At 29.9% G+C, this 26786-nt stretch overlaps 6 protein-coding genes across 8 annotated transcripts; 4 read left to right on the top strand and 2 right to left on the bottom strand.

Annotated features, from left to right (window-relative positions):
- Positions 1 to 1426: 1426 nt before the first annotated feature.
- LOC135956892 (E3 ubiquitin-protein ligase RNF185-like) lies at positions 1427 to 5678 on the top strand. Of its 2 annotated transcripts, none has more exons than XM_065507494.1 (4): positions 1427 to 1587; positions 4157 to 4707; positions 4779 to 4945; positions 5020 to 5678. In XM_065507494.1, the coding sequence occupies exons 2-4, from the start codon at positions 4178 to 4180 to the stop codon at positions 5118 to 5120; spliced, it is 798 nt and encodes a 265-aa protein (XP_065363566.1). In that variant the 5' UTR covers positions 1427 to 1587; positions 4157 to 4177; the 3' UTR covers positions 5121 to 5678. The 2 variants fall into 2 exon arrangements, with proteins under 2 accessions (XP_065363566.1, XP_065363567.1); XM_065507495.1 differs by lacking the exon at positions 1427 to 1587 and adding an exon at positions 1667 to 1808.
- A 438-nt stretch (positions 5679 to 6116) lies between these two features.
- On the top strand, positions 6117 to 9079 carry PIG-Q (phosphatidylinositol glycan anchor biosynthesis class Q). Its single transcript, XM_065507638.1, has 8 exons — positions 6117 to 6868; positions 7770 to 7878; positions 7944 to 8079; positions 8147 to 8291; positions 8350 to 8426; positions 8489 to 8604; positions 8671 to 8785; positions 8852 to 9079. The coding sequence occupies exons 1-8, from the start codon at positions 6156 to 6158 to the stop codon at positions 9061 to 9063; spliced, it is 1623 nt and encodes a 540-aa protein (XP_065363710.1). The 5' UTR covers positions 6117 to 6155; the 3' UTR covers positions 9064 to 9079.
- Positions 8801 to 11493, bottom strand: LOC135956997 (vesicle transport protein GOT1B). 2 transcript variants are annotated; one of them, XR_010576394.1, is made up of 5 exons: positions 11334 to 11493; positions 11123 to 11214; positions 10745 to 11005; positions 9445 to 9680; positions 8801 to 8988 (listed from the first exon to the last, which is right to left on the bottom strand). XR_010576394.1 is itself a non-coding variant. In XM_065507639.1 (5 exons), exons 1-5 carry the CDS (start codon positions 11356 to 11358, stop codon positions 8971 to 8973), a joined length of 435 nt encoding a protein of 144 aa, XP_065363711.1. In that variant the 5' UTR covers positions 11359 to 11493; the 3' UTR covers positions 8801 to 8970. The 2 variants fall into 2 exon arrangements, 1 of the variants encoding a protein (XP_065363711.1); XM_065507639.1 differs by having other exon boundaries at positions 9642 to 9680.
- On the top strand, positions 9844 to 10685 carry LOC135956998 (cytochrome b-c1 complex subunit 7). The gene is made up of 3 exons (XM_065507640.1): positions 9844 to 10005; positions 10135 to 10182; positions 10294 to 10685. Exons 1-3 carry the CDS (start codon positions 9966 to 9968, stop codon positions 10539 to 10541), a joined length of 336 nt encoding a protein of 111 aa, XP_065363712.1. The 5' UTR covers positions 9844 to 9965; the 3' UTR covers positions 10542 to 10685.
- Positions 11494 to 12296: 803 nt separating the features above from the next.
- U2af50 (U2 small nuclear riboprotein auxiliary factor 50) lies at positions 12297 to 18477 on the bottom strand. Its single transcript, XM_065507858.1, has 6 exons — positions 18354 to 18477; positions 15397 to 15996; positions 15245 to 15333; positions 13009 to 13131; positions 12828 to 12947; positions 12297 to 12761 (listed from the first exon to the last, which is right to left on the bottom strand). Exons 1-6 carry the CDS (start codon positions 18364 to 18366, stop codon positions 12420 to 12422), a joined length of 1287 nt encoding a protein of 428 aa, XP_065363930.1. The 5' UTR covers positions 18367 to 18477; the 3' UTR covers positions 12297 to 12419.
- Positions 18478 to 19008: 531 nt separating this feature from the next.
- LOC135956507 (splicing factor U2AF 50 kDa subunit-like) lies at positions 19009 to 25994 on the top strand. The gene is made up of 5 exons (XM_065507032.1): positions 19009 to 19186; positions 19316 to 19930; positions 20005 to 20090; positions 24893 to 25015; positions 25081 to 25994. Exons 1-5 carry the CDS (start codon positions 19174 to 19176, stop codon positions 25540 to 25542), a joined length of 1299 nt encoding a protein of 432 aa, XP_065363104.1. The 5' UTR covers positions 19009 to 19173; the 3' UTR covers positions 25543 to 25994.
- The last annotated feature ends 792 nt before the right edge of the window (positions 25995 to 26786 follow it).

Consider the following 26786-nt stretch of genomic DNA (forward strand, 5'->3'; position numbering starts at 1 on the left):
ATTTTTTGGAAAAAAATTTTCGATTATTTTAATTTTTTTTTTTAAAAAATTTAAAATTTTAAAATACTTTTTTTTTAAATTGTAAAATTTTTTTTTTTAAATTTTAAAATTTTTTTTTAAATGGCTTAATCGACTCCGCTATCTATAAGGATCCAGAATATATATACTTTATAGGGTCGGAAATGAAAAATGTAGAAATTACAAACGGAATGACAAACTTATATACATATACCCTTCTCACGAAGGTGAAGGGTATAAAAACACAAAAGTTGCTTAAGTATAAAGATATAAATTTAAAAAAAGAATTACAAATAAAGGGCATTTCCTAATACAAAGTTCCTAATTTTTCAAAAGTTTTTTTTTAAAGTAACGGTGAGTATTACATGACAGTAACAAATAGTTGGCAACGACATAATCTCTTGGAAGAAGCCACACTTTTATGTTGCCAGATTGTTTGCCTAAGTAAATCAATAGATTATTTAATGACAACAAGCAAATGGTTACTTATACCCGGATAATCTTCAAATAAGGTAATTTAATTAATCAATAAAATTTACAAAAATTTTAAATAATTTAACAGCACAGAGGTAAAATTTTAAAAAAGTGCAAATAAATCCTAAACAAATTTAATGATATTTACTAAGGATATAGAAGAGGAGAGTTTAAATTTTCAATTTGGGTGGAGTATCTACTTTCTACTTTAAGCCAAATTTTCTGTAATAGCATAGCTGCTTTCTAAAAATTAGAACCCGTTTTCTATGCCTAAATACAGCCAAAATTCTACAAAATACAATTATTTTGGATTTTTTAAATTTTTTCTAGAATTGTAGAAACCTTAATAGAAAATCTTTATTTTCCAATAATTTATTTATATGTAACCATAGAGCGGAAACTCTCCTGTCAAAGACCTAACTCAGTTGTCAAAAACCTAAGTGGCGAGAATGTATTAGTAAATAAAACTATGTGAAAACAAAAACAACACTCGTATGTGTAACTTTTTTGAGTAATTTTTTGTTTGAGTTTTTTTCTAGTTTCCGCTCTATGTATATTTTCTCTATGTATGTAACTGTAAAATTTCAGAAAAAAAAAATTTTATAAAGCAAAAGCGAAGTGCGAGCATTCAAATATTTTTATATTCGTGTAACAAATACTAAAAATTATGAAAAAATTGAATATTTCAGCATATTTAGGGAATTAATTTTATGCCATCTACAATTCTTAATATTTAATTGAACAAATTAAAACAATTTCCCACATTCCTATATAAAATCAAGTTGTGAGTAATCGTAATCGATACCAATTACATTGACAAATTCAACAACACTAATCACAAGGTATTATTATTTTTTTTTGACAGCAAGTCGTATTTTTTAACCATTCTTGAAATTTTTAAATTTCTCTAAAAAAAAGTGCAGAATTATTATTTAAATTTGAAAAGTTTATAATAAAAACTTTATTAAATACAAAATATCTTAAAAAATACCAAAAAGAACTTAATAAACACGTAAAAATTACAAAGAAAAGCTTGTGAAAAAATTAATAAAGAAGGAAGTAAAAATTAATAGAAACCAAGAGAGTGAGAAAGAGGTAAGGCCACAGAAAAGAGAGAAACGTCACACTAACAAAGCAAACAAGGAGAATGAAAAAAAACAAGTGAAAACACGTAAAAACAAACAACAAACACAGCAATTTAATTAAATTAGCAAAAAGAATAATTGAGAAAATATTGTGGATCTTTAAAAAACATTATTTTGTAAACATTGGTTACATTTTTTATCATAACTTAATAAATTAAGCAAATTAACAAGGTAAATTAAAACGAAATATGGAAACATAATATCAAAGCAATTAATTTGCAAGAAATTAGGGGCAACTCCCCTGTATAAGTGCGTATTTTGTATTATACAAATAAAGTTGGATGGAAAAATTGCAGAAAATTCCGTGCACGAAATTATATGTACTTTTAGTGATGCAATTTTAAAGTATAAATGTAAAATTTAAATACATATGTATTACTTATTGTTAATATTAAAAAAAAAACACTGGATGAAACAATATCAAAGTCCAAATTAATATCAAGCGGAGTCATTGCTTTATTTGTGGGCCCGTTTTTTCATTTACACACTTCATATAATGTATTTATATTTAATTAGTTAATTTGTTTGAGTACATTAACAGGTGTTAATTTAATTTTGTTCCTGTTAAGATACTGTATGTAAAAAAAAACTATGTATTATAAAAAGTCAGACAAATGAGTGTTTAATGTATATTATATTAGTTTAATAACACGTCAGTAGATTTTTTAATTAATTGACTTGGTCCTGCTTTAAGCATTTGTGAATGACCCGAACTGATGAGTTTCTATAATCATTTCCGCTATTGTTGAACTTTTATTAGCACGTATTGGCAGTTAACTCAACAGCAAAACATCTAAATAACTACTCACAGACGTACATATTTCTAATATGTTTTAGTTTTGTATAATTTTGTATTAATTTTGAAATTCAAGGATATGTTTTTTTTTAGTTTAATATTTGACCTACAAGTACCTATTATGTGTAAAAGATTTAGCATTATTCAAAAGACGTAAGCATATTTTCTTTTAATTTAATATATGACCTACAAGTATGATGTGTAAAATATTAAGCATTATTCAAAAGATGTAAGAGAAAGATAATTGGAAATTACATAAATATAAACTGGAATTTTCAGTTTTTTGGGAAAATACCTATCGAATTTTTATAAAATTAGTTTGTGAAATTAACTGACGATTTTTTATTGTTTGTTCTGAAGTAGACAATCGAATTTCAATAATCATCATCTCAGATTGTGTAATAGATCTAAGTACAGTGTCATTTGAATTGAAAACCTGATGCATATTGATTGCAGTAAGATTTTCAGTTTTTCTTCGTTGTCATAAAAATTCGACATTATCTATTTTTGTCTATATTATATATTGCACTATTTCTGAAATGATTAATTTTCATCTTGTTGTGAATCTAATTGATTTTTGTTGCGTATATGTATTGTTTTCATCAAGTTTCTGCGTACTTTGTTGTTTTTCATTTCTTATCAAAATTTGTTAGTTTTTTTTAATAAACGTTATCTAACGATTAACGCAAATACATATAGGTACATTTTATTAATAATCGTTATCTTATTTGTTTATATGCTTAATATAGTTAACGCTATATAATCATAGAATGAATACTAAAATTCAAGCGATAAACAATATTGGTGGCGTCAAAATTATGTTGTAGGTATGGTTCCAATTCATATCATAAAATAAAATATACTAAGGATCCATACCAGGGTTCCGAATTTCCCGGACTATTTTCCTTTCCCGGGAAGAAAGAATTTCATTGAACTTTGACCCATTAGTTAAATATTTGGAAATGTTTTTATTGTCAACTACTGTATGTACCTGCTTAATCATTTATTATAATTAAACAAAGAAGTTTGTTTATGTTTTGTAAGGTTTCTTTTTTGGTTCGTTTGTCTTTATCTTTTCGTTTACAGCAGATTGGAAATACATGTTGCAGTTGTTTCGTATTTTTTGGTGTCATTATTTTAAATTATGTTTGTATATACCCTTCGTTAAGCTTGCCATTCCGTTAGCAATTTCTACATTTTTCATTTGTATATATATTCTGGATCGTTATATATATCGGAGTCGATCAAGCAATGTCGGTCTGTATGTTGAAGCAAAGAATATACCTTGATGTTTGACTTATTTTTTATTAAATCATTAACATAGAAAATATGGGTCAAAATCGGGGAAAAAATGATTTTTGTATAATTTTTTTGGCGTCTTAAAATTCCATTTACATTTGATGCTAGGGCAATGACCTTTTATTTTATAAAATTAACAATTTTTCCAAGATAAAATTATGTATATGTTTCAATATTTGCATATTTTGCTTAAAATACTTATCAGAATAACTACTTAACCTTAATGCTGGTACATTTAAATTTGAAAAAAGTACAATGTTACAATTTCACAAGAACAATTTTACATTTTTCATATCACTGATTTTCAATTGCACTAGTACATAGTTAGTTTAAATAAGTATGTTACATACTTTTGTACATCGTTTTCAATCTTTTTCTCTAATACCGTTTTTAAATTATGCAATTTTTTTTGTTTCTATTTCAGTTTAAAATACTGTAGATAAATATGTCAACCGATACACCATTAGCAACGGCACCAGAACTGCCAACTACATCTCATAGCACCGCGGAGGGTGAAGCATGGAATGCCGCATTCAATGACAACAATGAAACAAATAGTACAACAGCAACAAATTCTTCTACACAAGCACCAATAATTAATGATAAAATGATACCAACAGCAACAACTACCACTTCATCGACGGCATATTCATTTTCGGGCAGTGCTTTGGGTAGTGAAGCCATTAATATTAACAAAGAAAGTACGGATACAAATAAAGGCAGTAACAAAACTGCTGGCGGTGATAAAGAGGATGATAAAAATGAGGATTCTATATTTGAGTGTAATATATGCTTGGATACAGCAAAAGATGCGGTAGTTAGTATGTGTGGCCATTTATTCTGTTGGCCGTGTCTGCATCAGTGGCTGGAGACCAGGCCTAGTCGCAAATTGTGTCCGGTATGCAAGGCAGCCATTGGCAAGGATAAAGTTATACCATTATATGGACGTAATAGTACTAAACAGGAAGATCCAAGGTAGTTAGCACCATTTACAAGAGAAACGTAAATTATTGACTTTTTAATGTATTTGTTTTTAATTTTAATAGAAATAAAGTACCACCTCGTCCAGCTGGTCAACGTACTGAACCGGAACCGCAACAGGGATTTCAAGGATTTAGTTTTGGTGATGGTTTTCATATGTCTTTTGGTATTGGAGCTTTTCCATTTGGTTATTTTGCATCATCTCTAAATTTTGGTGAACCACGTCCAGCACGTAAGTTTGATTTTTAAATATATTATATATTTAATTAAATATTAAAATAACTCTTTTCTTTATGTTTTAAACAGCTGCTAACCGTGGCACTACCCAGTATGAGGATGAACAGCAACTTTCCAAATTATTTTTATATTTGGCCTTTTTGTGCATTGCCTGGTTGTTATTTGCATAGCCAAATTTTTATCAATTATATTGAAGAAAAAACAAACAAACCAATCAACAACCAACAAACAAATCAAAAATAACCACTATTTATAGTAATTAATTAATATGCGAGTATTCTCTATTGTTTGTTTGTTAGTTAATTATTTTATCTGTGGTTGTTTGTTAAAAAAATCTGTCTGTGTAAACAACTAACTTCTTTCTTTTCGTATTATTATCATCTTTTTTTTAGATAATTCTATATTGTAAATGATTTTATTTTATGCAATTGGAAAAATTTTTGTATACGCTCATGAATATTTAAATTAAAAAAATTCCGTTTTATTTTTAATTCAATTTTTATTTTGTTTTTAATGAAGTATTTTTACTTATATATATAAAATTCTCTATTGAACCATAACTAATTTGGTGTTTGTTTTATATTATTTCTATTTTATTGTCTTTTTGCTATTTTCTTTAATTTTTCATTTTTTAATTTTAAATAAAATTAAAGAAAAATATACTGGTTGTTTATCCAAATAAAAATATTCAATAAAGACATAACTACAACTAAATATAAAAAAACAAATCGTGTTTTTTTAGGAGTTAATATAGTTGACTAATTTTAAAATTTTTTACCAAAATGCAACTCTTTTTCCATAATGATGCGACTTTGGTTTATCATAGTAAGAAGTGTTGGCCCCATATAACTTTAACATTTTGTTTGCTTGAATAATTTTTTAACAGCATAAGTTAGTTTATTCTCCAAATTTTGAGTTTTTTCACAAACAATTTTATGAAAAAAATTATATTTTCCAAACAACGTTTATCGACGTTAGTTGTTCCCTTAAACAAACAGAAGTACATCAATTAAAAATTATTATATTTTCATTTATAAAAAACAGTTTTTTTATTAGTTGATAAAAAATATGTAAATAAATTAACGGTCATATATAATCTATTACATTATACTCACTATTGACATTTCAAGTACAACCCTGTTGCACTAACAGCTGATCAACTTAAAATTAAGTCAAGAATTTTTTTGTTTTGTTTACACTCGAAAATGACCATAAAATTATTTTTACCAGAAAATTTATTTTATATTAAAAAAAGTTGTGATATCTATGGAGAAATAAAAATTGGCGAACAGAATTGTATTTCCTATTATATTACAAGTGCGGTGGATATTAAAAGACCCTTGATTAATTATGAGACAGATGATTATGATAAAGAAATACAATTTACCAACGAGTTGCGGCATTTGGGTCATATAGTTAATGCAACCGAGAGTTCCCAGTTGCATCACAAAGATGTGGCATTAGTTTTTGTTTATGATGCCGAAACACCAAACATTTATTTAAATAAATTGAGTATTAAACCGGCACAACGAGATAAAGTCAATGTGTTTCTTTACAATGAAAAATCCATACTGAAATTGCAAGACTTAAATGAAAATCTAAATAAAACTGGTCAGCAATCAGTTAACAATAATGAAGACGATGCAGAATTAAATGTGGAAACTGATATTTGTCCCGATGACGATATGCACATGTTATATCAATTGTTGCAGGCAAAAGACAAATTTATATTGGAGCATGATGATGGTGATGTAGATGATAAATTTAAACGTTTTGTGGGCTATTTAATAACAGTTCCATTTGATGCTTTTATGTTGATATTTGGAGTTTGCATGACACAACCACCTTTCAGGTTTGTGTTCCAGTACACGGTTATGTGTGACTATTATAAGGAATGGTTAAAATTTAAAAAGTCGGGGTAAGTTCTATAGATTTACTGAAGTATATATTATATTTAGCAGTTCGAATCCTTTATATAATTAATCACAGAAAGGACAGAACAATTTTTTATGAAAAATATTTTTTTAGTGAAAAATTGAAGTGTTGGTGAAATATTGTTTTTTGATATTTTTGATGCATTTTATATCCTTCAACATGAGTGGTAAGGGTATATTCTGGATCGTTATAAATTGCGGAGTCGACATAACCATGTCCGCCTTTCTTTTGAAATCAAAATAAAGAAGCCCCAACTAAATACATGATTGATACTTTTATATATTCGCTATAGTCCCGGTTCGAAAGCTATTTGAATTCGGAAAAATCGCCCTTCAAATGGCTATATATAAACAAAAAACTACGACTATCTCGATTTTTTATCTATTTTTTTTTATCTATATTTGGATTACCAAGTTATTTACATTTAATCGATATCTAATGATAGTCATTTCATAGGCTTTCTAACGACGTATATAACACCATAGAAATTCAGACCAACAATGGGTCAAAATCGGGAAAACTATTTTTTAACAAAAATTTAGTTTTACATTATTTTTACCAAACATTTTTTCACCAGATTTCTTTTTGTCTTCAAAAATTATCATAATTATTTGTTTTCACCAAAAACATTTTTTCAACAAAATTTTTTTTATACATTCAAAATATACATACTCACAAGGGTCGCAAATTAATATTTGAAAAATTACCACTCATGATATAGGGTATAAATATATAATATTTTCGGTAAAGGGGTCAAAGGTTCAAAGTCTTTGAAATAACTCTGAAATTATGTTTATCTTTAAAATTTCAGTATAAACTCAAATTTAAACTATTCAATATTCAAATTCAGTATTAAATTTAATATAACTTATATTTCATTTCAGAAAACGAAATTATAATATTGCCCTTGATACCTTACTGGGGCTATGCATCAATATATTATTGATATTATATATAGAAAACCCTGGGAACTATATAATTGCAGCTTCCAATGTGAGTTCTTTTTTTTTTACTAATATTCATGAATTATAAAATACATAGTAATATACTTTTTACAGTCTGTAGTAACCAACTTCCGTCTACTGTTGCAGTCATTGCAAGGCTCTCCAATAGGATTAAAATTAAATGTACAACTAAATAAATTTTTATTGGATTGTTTTGGTTATCATGTGGAATTGTGGGCAACATTTTTAAGTAATTATTGGTGAAAGTGCTAAAATGTACAAAATCAAATAATACATATCTTATAAATTTTTTGCAGTTATAATAGAACCTTGTATTAGGCAATTATTCATACCCATTATATTGCTGGGCTTCATAGGCTTCTCATACCAATTGGCGCTTTTAACAGATTTGATATCGGTAATGGGCTTACATGCACATTGTTTTAGTATATATGCAGCAGTGTAAGTATTTATCAAAATATCATTGTAGCATTAATGAAACATTAATTTGTTATTACAGATTATATAAAGTAGAGATTAAGGGCTTGCAGGTGTTGTGGAAAGTAGTTTTGGGAAAACGTAAAAATGTGTTAAAAAGTTTGTAGTAGTTAAAATACATTTGGATATTATATATATATAAACTTTTAAATTTATTTCAGATCGTGTAGAGTCACATAATTATATGAATCGTCAATTGTATTTGGCTACGGTATTTTTTACCTCTCTACTTTTCCTTTTCCCTACAGTGCTCACTTACTATGTGGTATTTACTTCGGTAAGTTATATATGTTTTAAGTATTTCTTTAAAATATATAGTTAATTATTCATATTTCTGTTACAGTTACGTCTTTGCATTAATTTAGTTAATTTTATGCTAAAATATATGCGTAGATATATTTTGGAATTTCCTATGGAAATGTTATTACGCTGGTGTATGGGTAATTTTTATGATACTGGTAATTATAACATGATTTTGTTAAAGTTTTTTAATCAATTATATTTATTAAATTTTTTTTGTTAAGATTCTTTACAATTAGAGTTTGTACATCATACACCTTCGCCGTTACTACAACCTGTAGCGCAAATACAAATGTGTGTTTTCAAATTATGTGTTCACTCCTCATCGATAGGTCGGGTATTTTCATGTCATAGTGGAATCCTGCAAGAGTTAGTAGCCAAAGAAGAAAACTCCATTAAAAGTGTATGCCAAAGAATATTACAAGGAACATTTTAAGAAAAGCCGAAAACAATGTTATACCCTATGTTCATTTAAAGTGATATTAACAAATCCAATTTTTTTAATTGTTGAAATAAGAATATCCGTTCAATCATTGATTAATTAAAGTACATCTGTAATTATTTCATGTACTTGTTAGATTTACTTTTCAAGTCGCAAATAAAATTCAAATAATAATAATCCAAGATGCATTCCAGTCAATACTGACATTATCCAATCAATTAAAAAATATTTTAAATTGTCCCTAATTTCACTTAAATGGATTTTATTGCCATTTTAAACATTTTGCAAATTAAAAACATATTAATAAAAAATAAGCATGCTTGACAACACAGTATTTATACAACAAAAAAGGAAACTAAATAAACTTTAACTTACTGTTCACATACAAAAGTGTTTTGTTTTAAAGTTGTTATAGAAAAAATGTTTGAAAAACGAAATCTTTTTGATTTTTTCTATAAGAAACATTTTTGTTTTGTTTTCTCTTGAGTTAAGTAAATTTAAACTAAATTTTATATTGATAAATCCTTAGATGAGAAATTATAATTAGAAAACAAATTATATTAAAACTATACCCTCGTTCGATTAGCGTCACCTCCAAGTTTTTCAACGAGCTGAAAAAAAAAGAAAAAAATATTTATAAATTTTTAAAATACAAATTGTTTTCACATCAACCCTCAATGGATTAAACAAAATACAACACTGATTTTACAGTAATCAATATACCACCACAATAATCTATTACAATACTTGACAGTGACATTTGTCATATTTGACAATTCATCGAAAAAGGGGGATAAAGAAAAGTAGAAAATTCGTGTAGAATTTCTGAAATACGGCTGTAAGAAGCAACTTTTAAGGAATTTTCAAGTTTTTAAAAGAAAATAACAAAATAAAAAATGTCCGGATACATTGCCAGAAAAGGTCCCATGGTTTTCTGTAAGTATTTAATGAATTTAAATGGGTTTTTTAAATTTATAGTAAGAAACACTTGCTATAAAATTATTACTACCCCATGATTACGTAAACAATAGAAGAAACTAATTTAATTTTTAATAACAATTACAGCCAGCTTGGGAAAATGGGCTTATAACTTGTCTGGATTCAATCAATATGGTAAGTAAACCGCAAGTTATAAGAAAAAGAATTATGCATTTAATTGAGAAGACAAACGTAAAGAAAAAGTCCCTAACCTCACAATTTGTATTGTTTTTTTTGTTGCCGTAGGTTTGCACCGTGATGATTGCTTGTACGAAAACGAAAATGTCAAGGAAGCAATCCGTCGTCTTCCACGCAAATTGTATGACGAACGCAACTACCGTATTATGCGCGCTTTGCACTTGTCTATGACCAAAACAATTTTGCCCAAAGATCAGTGGACTAAATACGAAGAAGACGTGAAATACTTGGAACCCTACTTGAAGGAAGTCGAAAAAGAGTGTGAAGAACGTCAAGAATGGAACAACAATCACTAAATCAGCTAAATGGCTGTTGAGTGCAAGATTATTTTGTAATTATTAAACTATTTTCTTTTAAATTCGCTAATAAGAAACATACCAAAACGATGCTAATAAAATTAATTTGAAAATAAAAAGGTTTTAAAAAGCATCTAAACTAAATGAGTTTTATTTTTAATGCACAAAAATCTCCCGCCCTGAATTGTTAATTTAACACTTACCTTTTGCATAAATGGTGTGTTGATTAGTGAGCCCAAAATGGGTACTCGGCTAAGGAAACTTATGGCCACCGGGAAGAAACCACTAAATAAGGCAAAGAATCCATAGGATTCTATAATCATGCCTATAATGGGAAAACCCAAAAGAACCACAAAAATGCCACCAAAGAATGCTATAGACCCTTTAATTTTATGACGTTGGAAAAAGAAGCGAAATGTGCGTTCTATGCCGATAACACAACCCAAGCCAGATAAGAAGAGAATCTGAAACAAAAAATATTACAAACAACATGAATAAAATTAAAAAGTGACAATGACATTTGAACTCATTTAATATTGAAATTAATGACTAGACTAGTTTATGCCAACAATAATACTTACATTTCCTATGGCCAGTAAACCCTTATCGAATAGAAATAGTACACCCAGGAATAGAAAACCTATGCCCATACCGGACAAACCAATACCAATTTCTAAAAATAAATTAATAACAACATATAAACAATTCTTTTTTTCGAGGCATTAATATTGCCAAATGCCTGCAGTTTTTGGCGATGTGTTTTTGTGTCAAAATCAAGGAAATCCAACTTACTCTGTATATCTGTCACTTCAATCATGTTGAACAGTGTATTTTTGTGTGTTGCTTTAATTAAAAATTTGTTAAATTATATTAATTTTATTGAAAAACTGTACAGAAAGTTTACAAATCCACGTAAACGAAAAACAAAAAATTGCTAAATTTCTACTATGTTGTTAAATTTATGCGTAAACAGCTGTAAATGACGTTATGATTTTAGTGTAATGACGGCCTGAACTGGACAGGGTTACCAAGCTCACAGTAGCTGAGAACTTTTCAAATGTGTTTGCAAACTAGTGGATAGTATTAGGGAGGGTATAAATAAGTCCATTCGAATAATAAATTTTTTGCTTGAAAAGTAAACTTTTCATAAATTTCCAAAGGTCGAATAGACTACTATACAAACGTTTAAAAAAATCGAATGTTCGAAATTTAAAAAATCGAAACAAATTTACTATTTGTTTCAACTATTGAATCCTAAATGGTATGAAAAGCTAACAATTGATTAACGATCAATTTTCGTTTTGAAACACAATAATCGATTTATTAATGATTCTTTATATTTTTGAAGAATATCACCTAAATGAGCCTATTTATGAAATTTTTTTATAGTTTAGCAAAACGACTACATCGATTTTTGACCTATTTTATTTTTATCTATATCTTGATTACTGAGTGGTTAACATAGACAATATGCATATCTAATAATAGACAATTTAAGGACCTTTCCAAAGACAAACAGTGGGCTAATTGAAAAAGAGGAAATAGTTCGATTTTAATAACTTTTATTAAAATTGGACAATCCGCTTTAAAGTAACTGGTCGAAGTCAAAAGGCAGATGATGATCTATAAGATACGATACAGTCAAATATTTTACTACTTGATTTAATTAGTTTAGAACGATTTCTACACAATTCTATAATTTTTAAAAATTTACTTGTAAGTGAATGAGATTTTAAAATAAAACACTTTATAGCATTGACTATTCTTAATATTATTAAAAAGATGTATTTTGTAAATATAATTTATACAAATTAGAATCTAAATATCAAGATAAAATTATTAACAATTTAAAAATTACACACTCACACACATATTTGTCTAAAATTCACGTCTATGATATTTATCAGGATCATAGTAGGAAGTGACCACAACACGTTCACTGAACTTTCGACCGGTCAGGGCTTGTTGAGCCTTTTGACAATCGATAACCGAATTGAATTCGACAAATACTTTACCCAAACCGGGCACATCGACACCATCAATGGGACGTGGTATTTCGACACTGCGTACAACGCCATATTTATTGCATTCCTCTTTAATGTCTTCAAGAATTTCTTCATATTCCTCTTCGTCACGCAGTTCGTCAGCAGTGACCATGTTGAGAAGACATAAAACTTCCGTAGGTGGACCGGTTGTTATGACAGTAGATAAGCCAGGGACCTGAGAAGAAAATAAATAAACAAAATATTTTTTTTTGAAAAAAATCAGTAAGAAATTTTAATTAACCTGTATTGTCACTGGTGCTGCAGTTGTTGTGTTATTTTGTGCATTCTTAGCACCAACACTGGCTCTTTGTACTATAAGCTTTTTTTCACCCAATTGCATGCCATTAAGACCAGCTATAGCCTAATAAAAAATAAAAATTTCAGTTAGTTTTAAACTAAAATTTTGAAAACATCCAATTCACCTGATCGGTAACGCCCAAATCGACATATTCACAGAAAGCATAACCTTTGCTGAGACCCGTTGCTGTATCCTTGACCAAATTGAAAGCTCTTAGCTGACCAAATGATAACAAAAGTTCCTTAACCTATAGCAAATTAGAAAAACATTATTAAAATCTTTGCCAATGTTGTTTATGTTTTTATCAATAAAACAAAAATGTTTTAAGCCTAATTGTTCATTATCTATGTTAATAACAAAAAGTAAACATTTTTGTTTCATGTATGGTGTTAGTCGGTTAGTTTAGTACTTAACCCCTCGACCTTGATCTGAAATTTAAAATAGTGTTTTGTTTTAAGGAAACTTAACTTGCCTTTTCATTTGGGTTTTTTTATAGAAATTTCTTTAGCTCAATTAATAAATATTAATTAAGTATTTCTATTGCATTCAAATGTGATTAATTCAAATATGTTTAAGGCATTTTTCATGGTATTTACAATAACGTTTTATAGTTAACAACGTAAACAACAATTTCAATTAGGGCAGTTGTCACTGAAGGTTTATGGTTTAAAGGAGCATCACGGCTCAAACAACTAATCTATAATTATACAAGTGTTAGAAAAAAACGATAAGTATGTTTGTTATAAGAAAATTTAAACAATTTGCTGCAAAAGACAATTTGGCTGAAATTTACAAAAATGGCTGAAAACATTAAAGCTGAAAAACAAAAATATTTGTGTGTAAAATGTCTAAGTTAGAAGCTGTGAATTAAGAATATTAATAAGATTATTTTCCAATTTCTTAAAAAGTTGTAACAAGGAGTTCTGTAAAAATTGTTTCATTTTAGTATTTCAGTTTACAAGCTCTAACTTTGACCCCAATTAACTACTACTAATAACTTAGTAGCCAAGCTGAAATAACTGAAAATAGAAAGTGTTTAAGCTGAAATAGCTGAAAAAAGAAATTACAAAATGTGTTTTTTTTTCACTTTTTTGTGAATAAAGAAAGCTGAAATTTTTAGAATGATTAAAGAGTTTTGTTTGGACTGAACATTAACAATATGTACTTTTAAATCAGCACAAAATAATTAAATTAATTTGCATCCAGTCCATGTTGTAAAAAACTGATTAAAATTTAAACAAGTAGGAGAGCCGTATTCGGCTATGCCGAATCTTTATATACCCTTCACCAAGGTTGTTACCATTTTCTTTGGTGATACAAATTTTTGCTGGAAATAATTTTATGGTGAAAAAATGTAAACTTTATTTTGATAAAAGAATTTTTTGATCAAAAATCGGTAAGCAAAAAAAAAAATGTTGGAGGAAAATATATTTTTTCTCTATTTTGAACCATTTTGAAATATTTAAAAATCGATGTAGTCGATATATATATATCATCTCAGCCATGTTTAGGCTTATTTTTCCGAATTTATATAGCAACATAATCGGGACTATAGCAGATATATCAATCTTATATGCAAGTTATTTGGGGTCTTTAGAAAGTAGATTTCAACATACAGATGGACATGTCTATATCGGCTCTGCTATCTATAACATTATGGGGTCGCAAATGAAAAATGTAGAAATTACAAAAGGAATGAAAAACTTCAATATACCATTACCAATTATGGTGAAGGGTATACAAATAATTTTGTACAAAAAAAATCTACTGTTTTCAAATGTTTAAACTGAAAAATAGAAAATAAAAAAAGAAAAATAGAAAATCTCGAACTTTTGTTTATCTGGTGGTCTATAGTATAATTCGATTCAATGCTCAACGAATTACAAATCGAATCAAATTAACACAATACCATTTTTTTGGATGAAATTCACTCAGTTTTCAAATAATTTTTAAGTGTTTTTCATTCAAAAATTGTAAAACTGAGTGAGTTACAAAATAATTTTCTAGTCAAATAAATGTTTTGTCTATGTTGGTGAATCTGGGACTATAAGATGGTCGAATATATTTCTGGTTTAATTTCTTGGTAGAACTTCTACGGTCAGTGTTTCTATTTAAACTGAGTGATTTACAAAAACATTTTCTATTCAAATATTTTGTCTATGTTGGTGAATCTGGGACTATAAAATGGTGGTAGACATTTGGAAGAATTTCTAAAAGAAGATTTAAAATTATTGATTTTTCTTCCAATTCCTGAAACTTTTTTTTTCATGTATCGCCTGATCTTCAACGTGAATACGGCTGTATATTGACGTTTTGTAAACCTAAAATGTAAAATTTAAAAAAATAAACCAGAAACTTACCTGGTCATCATTTAAATAATTTGGTAAACCACCAATAAATATTTTATGTGGAGAATCGGGTACAACAGTTGAAATAGCGGTCGGCGATACTAATAAATAACAAAATTTAAGCAAAAAAAATAAACCAATTTAAAGCATTATTTTAAACATACCAACAGTGGGTTTAACAGCTGGTGCATCGTTCATTCCTGGCATCGGTTGATAATCATGAGGCCTTCGAATTTTCAAACTTTGACCCTTAAAGTTGACACCATCAAAAGCCATAGCTTGAGTGGTCTCGTCAATCGAGCGAAACTCCAAGAAAGCGAAATTTTTATCCAAATTTATTTGACATGCCAATACAGGATTGCCGGCTGCCTGTGCTAGACCCACCAAATGCATTTGTTGATTAAAGAAATCCATCATTTCATCTTCTGTCACTCCGAACGGTATATTGCCAACATATAAACGCCTGGCCTGACGGGTAATGGTAGAGCCTACAACCGGTACAGCAGCCTGTGGTATATCGGGTATAACACTAGCTGGTATTTGACCAGAAGCTTGCATGGCCTTATATTGCATGGGAGTGATGTGTTCAAAACCGGGTGGTGGTACATCCCAGTACAGCGAGGGTTTGCGACGATAGGATTTATGATAATGACGTTCGCGCGAGCGTTCACGATCTCGCGATTTACCATGACATCGATGATGGTGTTCACGTGAGTGGGGAGAACGTGATCGGGAACGGGATCTAGTACGGTGGTGTCGTCTTTCTGTAAACAAACATAAATATACACATCTGCTCAAAATAATAGATACACCAAAATTTATTTTTTAAAAACGAAAAAAAATAATGGTATATTGTAAAATTATAAAAAAAATTCAGTCGATTTTTATTTATAGTTAAAAGGAGAGTAAAAAACAAAAACAAAATATTTCATAATTAATAATAAATATTATAAAGTAAATTAAATTTCTTAAATTTCGAAAAATTTGGTGCTCATAATAATAGATACATTTTTAAAAATTCTTATTAAACAAAAGCTAATAAATTTTATCTTAAAAAAATTAGTTTATTATTAAAGTAAAGTATCCAGTAACCTTTGTTTTGTAAAACTTTCTCCACTCTTCTGGGCATACTGGATATCAAGTTCTGACACTTCTCCAATGGAATCTCGTACCATATTTTTTGCGTTTTCTCCCATAAATCGTCTTTATTTTTGAAAACTTCCTTCGAAAGCCTTATCTTTAATTCACTCCACAAGTTTTCTATTGGGTTTAAATCAGGGGATTGGCTGGGCCAGCTTAAAACAGGTACGTTATTCTCCAAGAACCAGTTTTTAACTAATCTTGAACTATGTTTTGGGTCGTTGTCCTGCTGGAATGTCCATATTAATGGCATATTTTCCGATGCATATGGAAGCATTACGTTTTCCAATATGTCTCTATACCCACTAGCATTCATGGTATCTTCTATTCGGAATATCGGACCAACACCATTCCATGAAAAGCAACCCCAAACCATTATGTTTCCCCCGCCATGTTTTACCGTCTTTTTGTAAATTTAACGTGGAATTCTTTTCCTTTTGGTCGGCGTACATTTCTTTGGCAGTCGTTTCCAAACAAATTTATTTTTGTTTCGTCGCTCCATAAAATATTTCTCCATTTTTTTTCGCCTTCACACCCGGACCATTGTAAGTGCTCTTTAGCAAATTCTAATCTTGTCTTGATATTTTTTTGGCGCATTAGTGGCACTTTTCTGGCAATTCTTCCCGGCAATTTAGCTTGTAAAAGACGACGACGAACTGTTTGTGGACTGATTTCGTTACATAGCTCCGCAGAAATAGCTTTCGATGATATGAAAGGGTCTTTTTTAACCATAAGGACGATCCGCCTATCTGTTTCTGGACTGGTTTTCTTTGGTCTACCGCGAGTTTCTCTTTTTTGTTTTTTAGATAAAGCATTTTGGACAAAATATAAAGATCTTCCTATGCTCTTTGCTATTTCCCGTAATGATTTTCCTTGATTTCTCATCGTTTGAACAATTTTTTTCTCATCTTCGGTACAATGATGATTTCGTCCCATTTTCTTCAAAAGAGTCCTATTTTTTATAAAATTGTTGCTAAAATTTAAATTATACTTACTGTTTCACGTAAATAGGAACAAAAAATTGCACAAAAAAAAATTGTATATAAAAAAATTACAAATTACTGATGTGTATCTATTTTTATGAGCAAATAATTTTTTGTAATTCAAATAAATTCGTTTTTAAAAATCAACATGAAAGCAAATAGTTGCCAGATTTTTGACTGACATGACATTGCCAGATAGAAATTTTAATAATATGATGTATTCTTAACGCTTGCGAGGAAATTTTCAATGTTACCGCCATTTAAATTTTTTCCAATTAGGTGTATCTATTATTTTGAGCAGATGTGTATATATATAGTAGTAGTTATAGGCGTAAATCAAAATTGTGGGATTGATCAAAAACAAGGGCGAATTTTTATTTAATTTTTGTGTGAAAAACTTTCAAAAATTATTTCAAATCTTTTATACAAAAGAATTAAAATTGTTTATATGTTAGTATAAATTTCAATAATCTGAACGACCTTTTTCTTTTGAGTAAAGAATTGTTGTTTGGGAATTTAGGCCCTTAAAAGTTTTATTATAGCAAAAATAGTCTTTATTTTATTTTTTCAAATTTCAGAATAGTTTTGAAACACCCGATTCGGTTGCTTTATGAGGTTTGTAACGTATTAATTTCAAATAAATAATTACTTTAAAATTCAATGTCAAAATTTAAAAAATTTCGAATATTTTTGGGTGAAGATTCAGATTTGGCATTGAGAACGCTTTTCAAAGACCATGATATCAATATTTCATATTTTTCCTTTGCGAAAAATATGAAATATTCACGAAAACCTTAAAAAAGGACGTTTTTATCCTTTGATCCAGCTCACCAAATACTGACTACAGGAAACCCATTTTAGTAAATGTGCTAGTTTTATTGATTTGTTTAATTTTTCTGATTGTACATGTCATACACATTTAAAATTAAAAAGTATACGCATACATAATTTTCTCAGTGTAGCCCTTTAAATAAAAGGTTAAAGAATCGCTGTCTTACCTTCGTAACCCATTATTATGTATTCTACTGTTTTACTGGTGGTTAATTATAAATACAATTTTCGTACTAGTATTTTAATTTTCCACTATCATACAATATTCCAAGCAAACCAGGTACTTTTTTATATACTTTCTATATATTTTGTTGATTTTTATGTAATTTTTTCACTAATTTTTCTTGATTTCAAAAATGTTATCCTCCTATCTTCCTGTTTTTCTGTAACAATCTAACAACAAATATGGCTGCCAAAGTTGACAATACAAATTGTAACAGATTAACTAATATTATTACATTCTGAAACACCCTGTATTATTTTGTATCGTTTTTCATCGCAAAATTGTTATCAAAATAGCTAAATTACCATCACTGCTAGTAAAGTTGTAACAAATGGGTACTTGTGAATACTCAATTGTAGTGAATACATATCAAAGCTATATTAATTGTTTATAAATTCAGAGGCAATACCCGATAATCGTTATAAAATAAAACTTATATACAGTGTTATTTATTAAATCAAATCGTTTTATTTTAATTTAAAAACAAATTTCTAATATTTTTAGAAAAATTATGTCAAAATAATATAATTAGTTACATTTTGTTATTGAGTACCCACAAAATAGTCAGCAGCGATTACTGAATACTCAATTCTCACACAACTCTAACTGCAAGCGGCGCTAAATCTTGTCAAAACGAAGAAATTTTCTTTGCAGAGCCCATAAATTTTTGCTAATTTTAATAATAAAAAAAAAAACGATTAGCAGAAATATAAAGCTGTTTTAAATTTTATCTATATAACAAATTACATAAATATTTACAAATAATGGGTTCAGATGGTAAGTATTTTCAAACAGCATAAAATTTTATTAGGGAGAAAAATTGTGTACACTCACGCACATTGAATGCATCACCACCACGCTACGCTTTGCTAATAAACAATTTTAATTTACATATAACAATTACAGATCGTGATAGACGTCGCCACAGATCCCGTTCGCGTTCCCCCCGCGATAATAGACGCCGTTCCCGTTCACGTGATCGTGAGCGTCGTGGGCGTGATGTTCCTGGTGTAGATTTCAGAGGTTCCGGAGCTCGCATCAAGGGTACCAGACGTCGTAAGCCTTCTCTTTATTGGGATGTACCGCCACCAGGTTTTGAACATATAACACCATTGCAATATAAAGCTATGCAAGCATCTGGTCAAATACCGGCGAATACGGTACCAGATATACCGCAAGCAGCTGTACCTGTAGTTGGTTCCACAATTACCCGCCAGGCCAGACGTTTGTATGTGGGCAATATACCATTTGGTGTGACCGAAGACGAAATGATGGAGTTCTTTAACCAGCAAATGCATTTGACCGGACTTGCGCAAGCGGCCGGCAATCCAGTGCTGGCGTGTCAAATTAATTTGGACAAAAATTTTGCTTTTCTCGAGTTTCGTTCCACCGATGAAACAACACAGGCCATGGCATTTGATGGTATCAACTTTAAGGGCCAAAGTTTAAAAATACGAAGACCGCATGATTATCAGCCCATGCCTGGAGTGGTGGACACTTCGCCCATACCACAACCAGTTAGTGAGTGTAAAATTAGAATGTTACAAATATAGTGTATGTCTAAATAATGGTATAAATTTTGTTTATTTTTATAGCTAACGGTGTCATTTCGACTGTGGTACCAGATTCTCCACATAAAATCTTTATAGGTGGTCTACCCAATTATCTTAACGAGGAACAGGTATTTATTACAATTAAAAATAAGTTTATTAATATTATTCTTTTTTTGGTCACTAAAATAACTTTTGATTTAAAATTAAGAGTATTCTGTAGATATTGTAGAGTTCGATCGAAAGTTCGGTTTCGGATTCTAGTAAAATTTGTCGCTCTTCCGTTTAAGACGAAAATACAAAATGGAATCGAAGAAAAATGCGCCAAATAAGGGTGGTAATGAAGGACACATGAAAAATGAGCTGTAAAATTTTCAAAAATTTAGAGTTTATACAAAAAGTTAATATTAGATTCGGTTTCGTCCTTAAAAACGCGGTTTCGGTCGGATTCTACTAATTGTGATTTGTACAAGGAAAGCTCTTTCTAAAACAATAGTTTAGAGTGATTAATATAATAATGTATGTTTAAAATCTTTAAAAAAATAGGGACACACAAATTTTCTGCAGTTTAATAAATAGGCATTGTCATATTCAATTTGGAAAGTTAGAACAGACAATTTTAATTAATTCTTGTGTAGGATAAGCAATTTCATAGGTTTTTTAATGGCATATTATTATGACATTTAATTATTTAAGGTATTCACGTCACTATTTTTAACATTTGCACAAAATTGTGAACTGAATGTTATTATAAATTTAGTTGTTTTGACAAAAATTAACAAAAGTAATAATTTTATGAATCAATCTTGAATTTTTACTTCCACACTATAGGGCGGCATTTACAATATTAAGATTTATTTTTAAGATCACATTTCAGCATTTGTTTCAGCAATTTTCAGCTTTTTTTTGTTAATGTTCGGGATGTTGTCAAATATGTTTGTTGCAGCTTTTGTGTTGGAAATAAATCGTTGAAGTTATTCAAATAATGGTTATTTTAATCGTATGACCAAACTAGAGCTAAACTATTTTAGCTACTTTAAATTTTTACTACCATTTTCAGATATTTCTTCTATTGCATTTTTTCAGCAAAGTTTTAAATAAGGCTCCACTAATTCGAACTATTAATTAATATACATAAAATTAGTACATGTTTTGTTTCTACAGGTTATAAAAAAAAATATACAGTGTAACAAAGAATAGGCAAAAATCAAGATCATCGAACCAGCTTGTATTTTAATAATTTGTTTGGAATTTAAAGTCAATATATAAATTAGTAAATTTCTCAAATATTTAGAAAATAATCTGATCATTATAGGTATCGTTGAATATAACTTTAATATGATATATAATATGGTAGTGTTCATTAACATTAACATTTTTTTTGGAAAAATATGTACAATAAAAATTTATTTAAAGTACAACATAAGGCTTCCGAGCCAAAAGAACTGATCAAGCCAATATCGGATACTCTGATACAAAGTGAAGCGTATCACAAAGAGAGCGTTCTGCACCAATCGAAATAAATAGTAGTCGGACGGTCCACAGTCCGGAATATAAAACAGGTGAGGCAAAACTTCCCAATCTCTTCATTCTAAATACTTTTTAACAGATATTGCAACATGTGACCGAGTGCTGTCATGATGGAATATTACGGTTTAATGTCTGGCCCCGTATTCAGGTTGTTTTTCGGCCAATGATCACTTCAAACGAATTAATTGCGTTCGTTACCGGTTCTCTGTTATGGTCTGGTCAGATTTCAGCAGCTCATAATAGATAGGACCCTTTTGCTCCCACCAAATACAGATATCCTACGCTTTGGGTTATCGTAATGGATCCATTTTTCAACGCAAGTAATGATTCGGTGCAAAATGCTTTCCTTTTATAGCGTTCAAGGTCTCTCGGCAGCAATTTGTATGGTGCCCAATTTCCTAGCTTTTGGATGAATCCTGCTGCTTTGAAATTGCTGCTTGAGTAGCTCCCAATGATTTTGCAAGCTCTTGTTGAGTTTTAATACAATTTTCATGGAGTAATGCCTCCAATTCTTAGTCTTTAAACTTTTTTAATTTCGAGGCCGATATTTTTCTACCGTGTCGAAATCACCACTTCAGAACCGCTTAAATCATCTCTCGCACGTTTCAAATTAAATAAGTTAAGACAAACGTGCCGCGACCATCTGTTCGTTGAACTCAACTTTCCGAAGCTGTTAAATACTTACATACTTGATAGTATATCCGCTATAGTCTCGGTTAGGCTGCTAGTTAATCGAGGAAAATCGGTCAACAAAGATATAAGAAAAAAAATCACGATTACATCTAGTTTGACCTACTTTTGATCTATATCTGGATTACTAAGTCATTAACATTGACGATATGGATATTTAATGATAAACATTATAAAAATCTATCCAACGACGTATACAACACGATAGAAATTGGGACTAAAGGTTCACAGGTAGCCGTCCAAAATCTTTCGCCTTGTAAAGCTCACGTGGGTCCATTGATTCCTTTTGTGTCGAATTAGCTCTCTTATTTATTTAAAATTCTTTTTTTTTTAGAAAAATCTCGTCTTGAAAGAAAATCGTTTTTGTTGAAAGGTTTAAATTTTTAAAATGTTTGTGATAAATACAATTTTCTATGGAGAAAGATTTTGTTTTGGAAAAACTTATTTTAATGTGAAGGAAATTTTGGGTGTTAGTTTTTTCATCATATCTCCAATTGACAGATTTATGAAATTCTTGAAAATATACCCTTTAAAAAAGCTCAATATCGAGACTCACTTGGCCCGTTTTTGACCATCATAGGTCAATGTCCCTCACGGGGCTACCTCGGGCTATGCTACGAGCTCTGATATCAGTGCTCACGGGGCACTGCTTGATAGGTGCGCATGCTAGGAGACTGAATACTCCATACAATGACTTCTGTAGGAGTTACCATGATAAAGACGAGGATGAGACGATTGAACATCTCCTCTGTCTTTGCCCAGCCCTAGCAGGGGTGTGGACTGCGACAATAGGTAGTCCATTTTTGCACGGCCTAGTGGATCTATCTACTCTGGATGTCAGGAGGATGGATTCGTTCATTCGTGAGTCAGGTTGGTTCGGCATTGAACCCAGTTCTGACATGTGAAGGACCTCTTGATGCCCTGAGCATGATCCTTAGGATAACACAAAGGGTCCAATTTAATGGACCCAAGTGAGCTGGTTGATAACTAGTTGCCTTTATAACCTAACCTACCCTTTAAAAACCAAGATAAAAGTTGGTTTCAACAAATCAAAATCTCTATTGGTCCGCAAATGAATACAATAACATTTACATATCGCTCATTTGCTGCAACAACGTCAAAATTCAAAAAAAAAATCGTTTCGAGAAAAACGGCTTTGAATGTTTCATGACATTTTACTATTTCTTCAATAAATTTTCAACAAATCATGTGATTTCAGAAATAAAATCTGATTTAAATAGTAGATAATAATATCTTTCTAATCTGTATTTAACCCAAATTTTTACTTGTCAAATATACGAGAAAACATGAATTTTCATTTTGACGTTTACAACGAAAAAACACTCTCATACAAAAAATAATTGACTTTTTTTAAAACTGATAAAACTATATGAAAGATTAAAGAACGGCGCATATTTTGTATTACTCAGTTCAAAACACCCGGATTTTTAGTTATGACGTTGTTGCAGCAAATGAGCGATATGAGAACTTGCAATGATATGATATGTATGAAAATAATCTTTAACTTTTAAATTCTAGATTTTTGTATAAAAAAAACTTAAGGAGCAACTGCTCAACTAGCATTCAAAGTAAATTATTATTTGTTACACTGTATATTGAATATCCCTACTCCAATTTCTTATATTTGTTTAGCCCACTTTAATAAATAACGCTACAGAAATATATACTACTACTGCTACTTTTTTGTGTAATATTTTTGTATATGGATTATAAAATGTCTGTTTCAGCAACAATTCATTGGACCTGATATTGTGGAAATTTAAAACAGTGGTGGCTTAAAACATACCAACCTATCTGCCACATCTGTTTGTATTTCTTTCTAGAATATTATTAACAATGTATTTAGCTTTTAACCATTTTTAGCAAATTTATTTAAAATTTCCAGTAACTCGCGTTGTGGTCTTTATCCACTGTGATGATTTCAAAATATATGAATTTTGTTTTTAAAATTAATTTTTTACAGCAAGAACTTTAGCCTGGACTATGTTGTTTCTCTTCTCCTTCTAGAAAAAAAATATGGAAAATGATTTCTATTTTTTTTTTTTTTTTAATATAAAACAATAAATATTTTTGCAGATCTCCAATATTTTTATTTTAGGTTATTTACAATAATAACAAAAAGATATTTTGCTATTGAATTGTTTTATTAATCGTTTACCTTGTGTTCTTGTAGCTTAGGTGGTGTTGTTGTGCTGTAATATTCAAGTTGTAAAAAACAAAATAGATAAAGCTAAATTGTCTCCTCCTTGAGTCCTTATGTACGCACTACACGTCAGCCAAAGCATCCAACCAAAAAGCAGATTTAAAAAGACACTGCATAAACAAACACTTTTGAATAATTTCAACCTAAACAAAGGCAAGTTTCTTTATCTTGATTTACAGCAATCCTTATATGTATACATAAAACTTTTTCCCGGAAAATTTAGCTCTAGCTCTTTAAAGGTAAAAAGCAAAAAAAAAATTGAGAAAAAAAATTCCGCCACACACAATTATACTGCTACTACATGCATAAAAAAAGTATTTACGAAAACCGAACTGGTTTAATTTTTGTTTTTAGGTTGCCATTAGAGAATTTTGCTGACATCGCGGTGTTTATCTTGTGAAAACCATTACTTTTCTTTATTTTCTTTAATAAAAACCATTAACACTTTAAAATACTAATGTTTTTGACTTCTATTTGTTAATTTGTTAGGTTAAGGAGCTGCTATTGTCTTTTGGCGCTTTAAGAGCCTTCAATTTGGTTAAAGATACTGGCACTGGCTTGAGCAAAGGTTATGCTTTTACTGAATATGTGGATCACAGCATAACAGATCAGGTGAGTTTTATTAAGCTAACATTTAGAGAAATTAAGACTAACGTAGCTTTTTTAATTTCCCTTAGGCTATTGCCGGCTTAAATGGCATGCAATTGGGCGATAAGAAACTGATTGTACAACGTGCCAGTGTGGGAGCTAAAAATGCCCAAAATAATCCAGCAGCAGCAGCTCCTGTTACCATACAAGTACCCGGCCTACCAATGTTGGGCATATCTGGTCCACCCACTGAAGTCCTGTGTCTTCTCAACATGGTTACACCCGACGAACTGCGCGATGAAGACGAATACGAAGATATTTTGGAAGATATCAAGGAAGAGTGTAATAAATATGGTGTGGTGCGCAGTGTTGAGATACCACGACCCATTGAAGGTGTCGATGTTCCCGGTTGTGGTAAGGTCTTTGTGGAATTTAACTCGGTTATAGATTGTCAAAAGGCCCAGCAGGCATTAACGGGTCGCAAATTCAGTGATCGTGTTGTAGTCACCTCATACTTTGATCCCGACAAGTATCATCGTCGTGAATTTTAAGTTAATAAATTTTCTTTTCTAGTTTCAAATACACACATAATTTAACACAATACCAATACAATTCAAAATAATATTGAGTGAACATTTCTCCATATGTGTATTCAACTATATATATCTATCTATATATGTATGAGATGTAAATGTTCGTAATTAGCTGTAAACAATAACATTACAATATTTTCTTGCTATCCTACATTACACTACATTAGGATGTAGTGTATTATTATTATTATTTTATTAATATGTATAATAATATTCCATATACATACATACATACATGCTGCATACAAATTATTCAAAATGTATTTTCATGATTTTATTCTGAAACGTATCTTTTGTGTAATTTAGGTAAAATTTATACAAGAAGGAATTAATAACTGCATATTAAACACAAATTCAATAAAGCAACAGGCATAATGCAAATACTTAATATGTATTCAAAAAATATCAAATGTCTTTTATTTTTTTTTTATTTTTTCTTAAATATACATAAAAGGTGCAAATCTTTTAAAACACCTGTATTATCAATTTTTTTTTATTTTTTTATGATTCCCTTGCGATATTTATTTCCAAAAAAAATGCTTTCGAGATTTTTGTACTCAAAATCAACGAAATTGGTTAATCGGAAGAGTTTTCACTTCCATGTAGCTCTTGTCATCTTAAGGTATGTTCATGTTGAAATATTTGACGAAATGAACACGGTTTTTAGCAGATATTATTTGATTTTGCATAACCTTTGTGAGAGCAACAATGTCAAAGAAGGTTGTATAATTAAATATTTATGGATATTTTAGAGGTCACATTAACTATTTCGAATTATCACGTTACGAATTATAACTATAAATGGTTATCCCAACAAAATCCACAATTTCTTCACTGCACGTAAACTTCAGTTATAACCAACGAAGTCATCGGCAACACTATTCAACACCTGGACGAAGGAGGTAAAACTCAACTAGGGCATCATGGTCGACGGCGTACAAATGCCGACATTGAACCACCCAAAAATCGTTGGTGTCACTTTTGATAGCCTTTTTATCTCCTCAGCACACACCACTGCAATCACGCATAAGCTGCGAAATAGGAACAATGTCCTCAAGACACTTGACGGCAGCACTTGGGTGGGTTATGGACAAAGAAACCTTGCTAGTTACCTACAAGTCGATTGGTCGGTCAGTGGTCAACTATGCAGCTTCAGCGTGGTCGCCTTCGTTGAGTGATACTCAGTGGATAAATATTCAAAG

This window comes from Calliphora vicina, chromosome 4 (genome assembly GCF_958450345.1).
Source record: "Calliphora vicina chromosome 4, idCalVici1.1, whole genome shotgun sequence".
NCBI classification, from domain to species: Eukaryota; Metazoa; Arthropoda; class Insecta; order Diptera; family Calliphoridae; genus Calliphora; species Calliphora vicina.

Excerpts from the sequence above, each read along its gene's own strand:
- LOC135956892 (XM_065507494.1), top strand. The coding sequence starts at position 4,178 with ATGTCAACCGATACACCATTAGCAACGGCACCAGAACTGCCAACTACA. Across the intron at positions 4,708-4,778 it reads ACTAAACAGGAAGATCCAAG|AAATAAAGTACCACCTCGTC; the intron begins GTAGTTAGCACC and ends TAATTTTAATAG. Across the intron at positions 4,946-5,019 it reads TGGTGAACCACGTCCAGCAC|CTGCTAACCGTGGCACTACC; the intron begins GTAAGTTTGATT and ends TGTTTTAAACAG.
- PIG-Q (XM_065507638.1), top strand. The coding sequence starts at position 6,156 with ATGACCATAAAATTATTTTTACCAGAAAATTTATTTTATATTAAAAAA. Across the intron at positions 7,879-7,943 it reads ATATAATTGCAGCTTCCAAT|TCTGTAGTAACCAACTTCCG; the intron begins GTGAGTTCTTTT and ends TACTTTTTACAG. Across the intron at positions 8,292-8,349 it reads TTTAGTATATATGCAGCAGT|ATTATATAAAGTAGAGATTA; the intron begins GTAAGTATTTAT and ends TTGTTATTACAG.
- LOC135956998 (XM_065507640.1), top strand. The coding sequence starts at position 9,966 with ATGTCCGGATACATTGCCAGAAAAGGTCCCATGGTTTTCT. Across the intron at positions 10,006-10,134 it reads AAAAGGTCCCATGGTTTTCT|CCAGCTTGGGAAAATGGGCT; the intron begins GTAAGTATTTAA and ends TAACAATTACAG. Across the intron at positions 10,183-10,293 it reads GTCTGGATTCAATCAATATG|GTTTGCACCGTGATGATTGC; the intron begins GTAAGTAAACCG and ends TTGTTGCCGTAG.
- LOC135956997 (XM_065507639.1), bottom strand. The coding sequence starts at position 11,358 with ATGATTGAAGTGACAGATATACAGA. Across the intron at positions 11,215-11,333 it reads TGAAGTGACAGATATACAGA|AAATTGGTATTGGTTTGTCC; the intron begins GTAAGTTGGATT and ends ATTTATTTTTAG. Across the intron at positions 11,006-11,122 it reads GTTTACTGGCCATAGGAAAT|ATTCTCTTCTTATCTGGCTT; the intron begins GTAAGTATTATT and ends TTTTTGTTTCAG.
- U2af50 (XM_065507858.1), bottom strand. Across the intron at positions 15,334-15,396 it reads AGCTGTTAAACCCACTGTTG|TATCGCCGACCGCTATTTCA; the intron begins GTATGTTTAAAA and ends GTTATTTATTAG. Across the intron at positions 12,948-13,008 it reads ATTTGGGCGTTACCGATCAG|GCTATAGCTGGTCTTAATGG; the intron begins GTGAATTGGATG and ends ATTTTTTATTAG.
- LOC135956507 (XM_065507032.1), top strand. Across the intron at positions 19,931-20,004 it reads GCCCATACCACAACCAGTTA|CTAACGGTGTCATTTCGACT; the intron begins GTGAGTGTAAAA and ends TTATTTTTATAG. Across the intron at positions 25,016-25,080 it reads ATCACAGCATAACAGATCAG|GCTATTGCCGGCTTAAATGG; the intron begins GTGAGTTTTATT and ends AATTTCCCTTAG.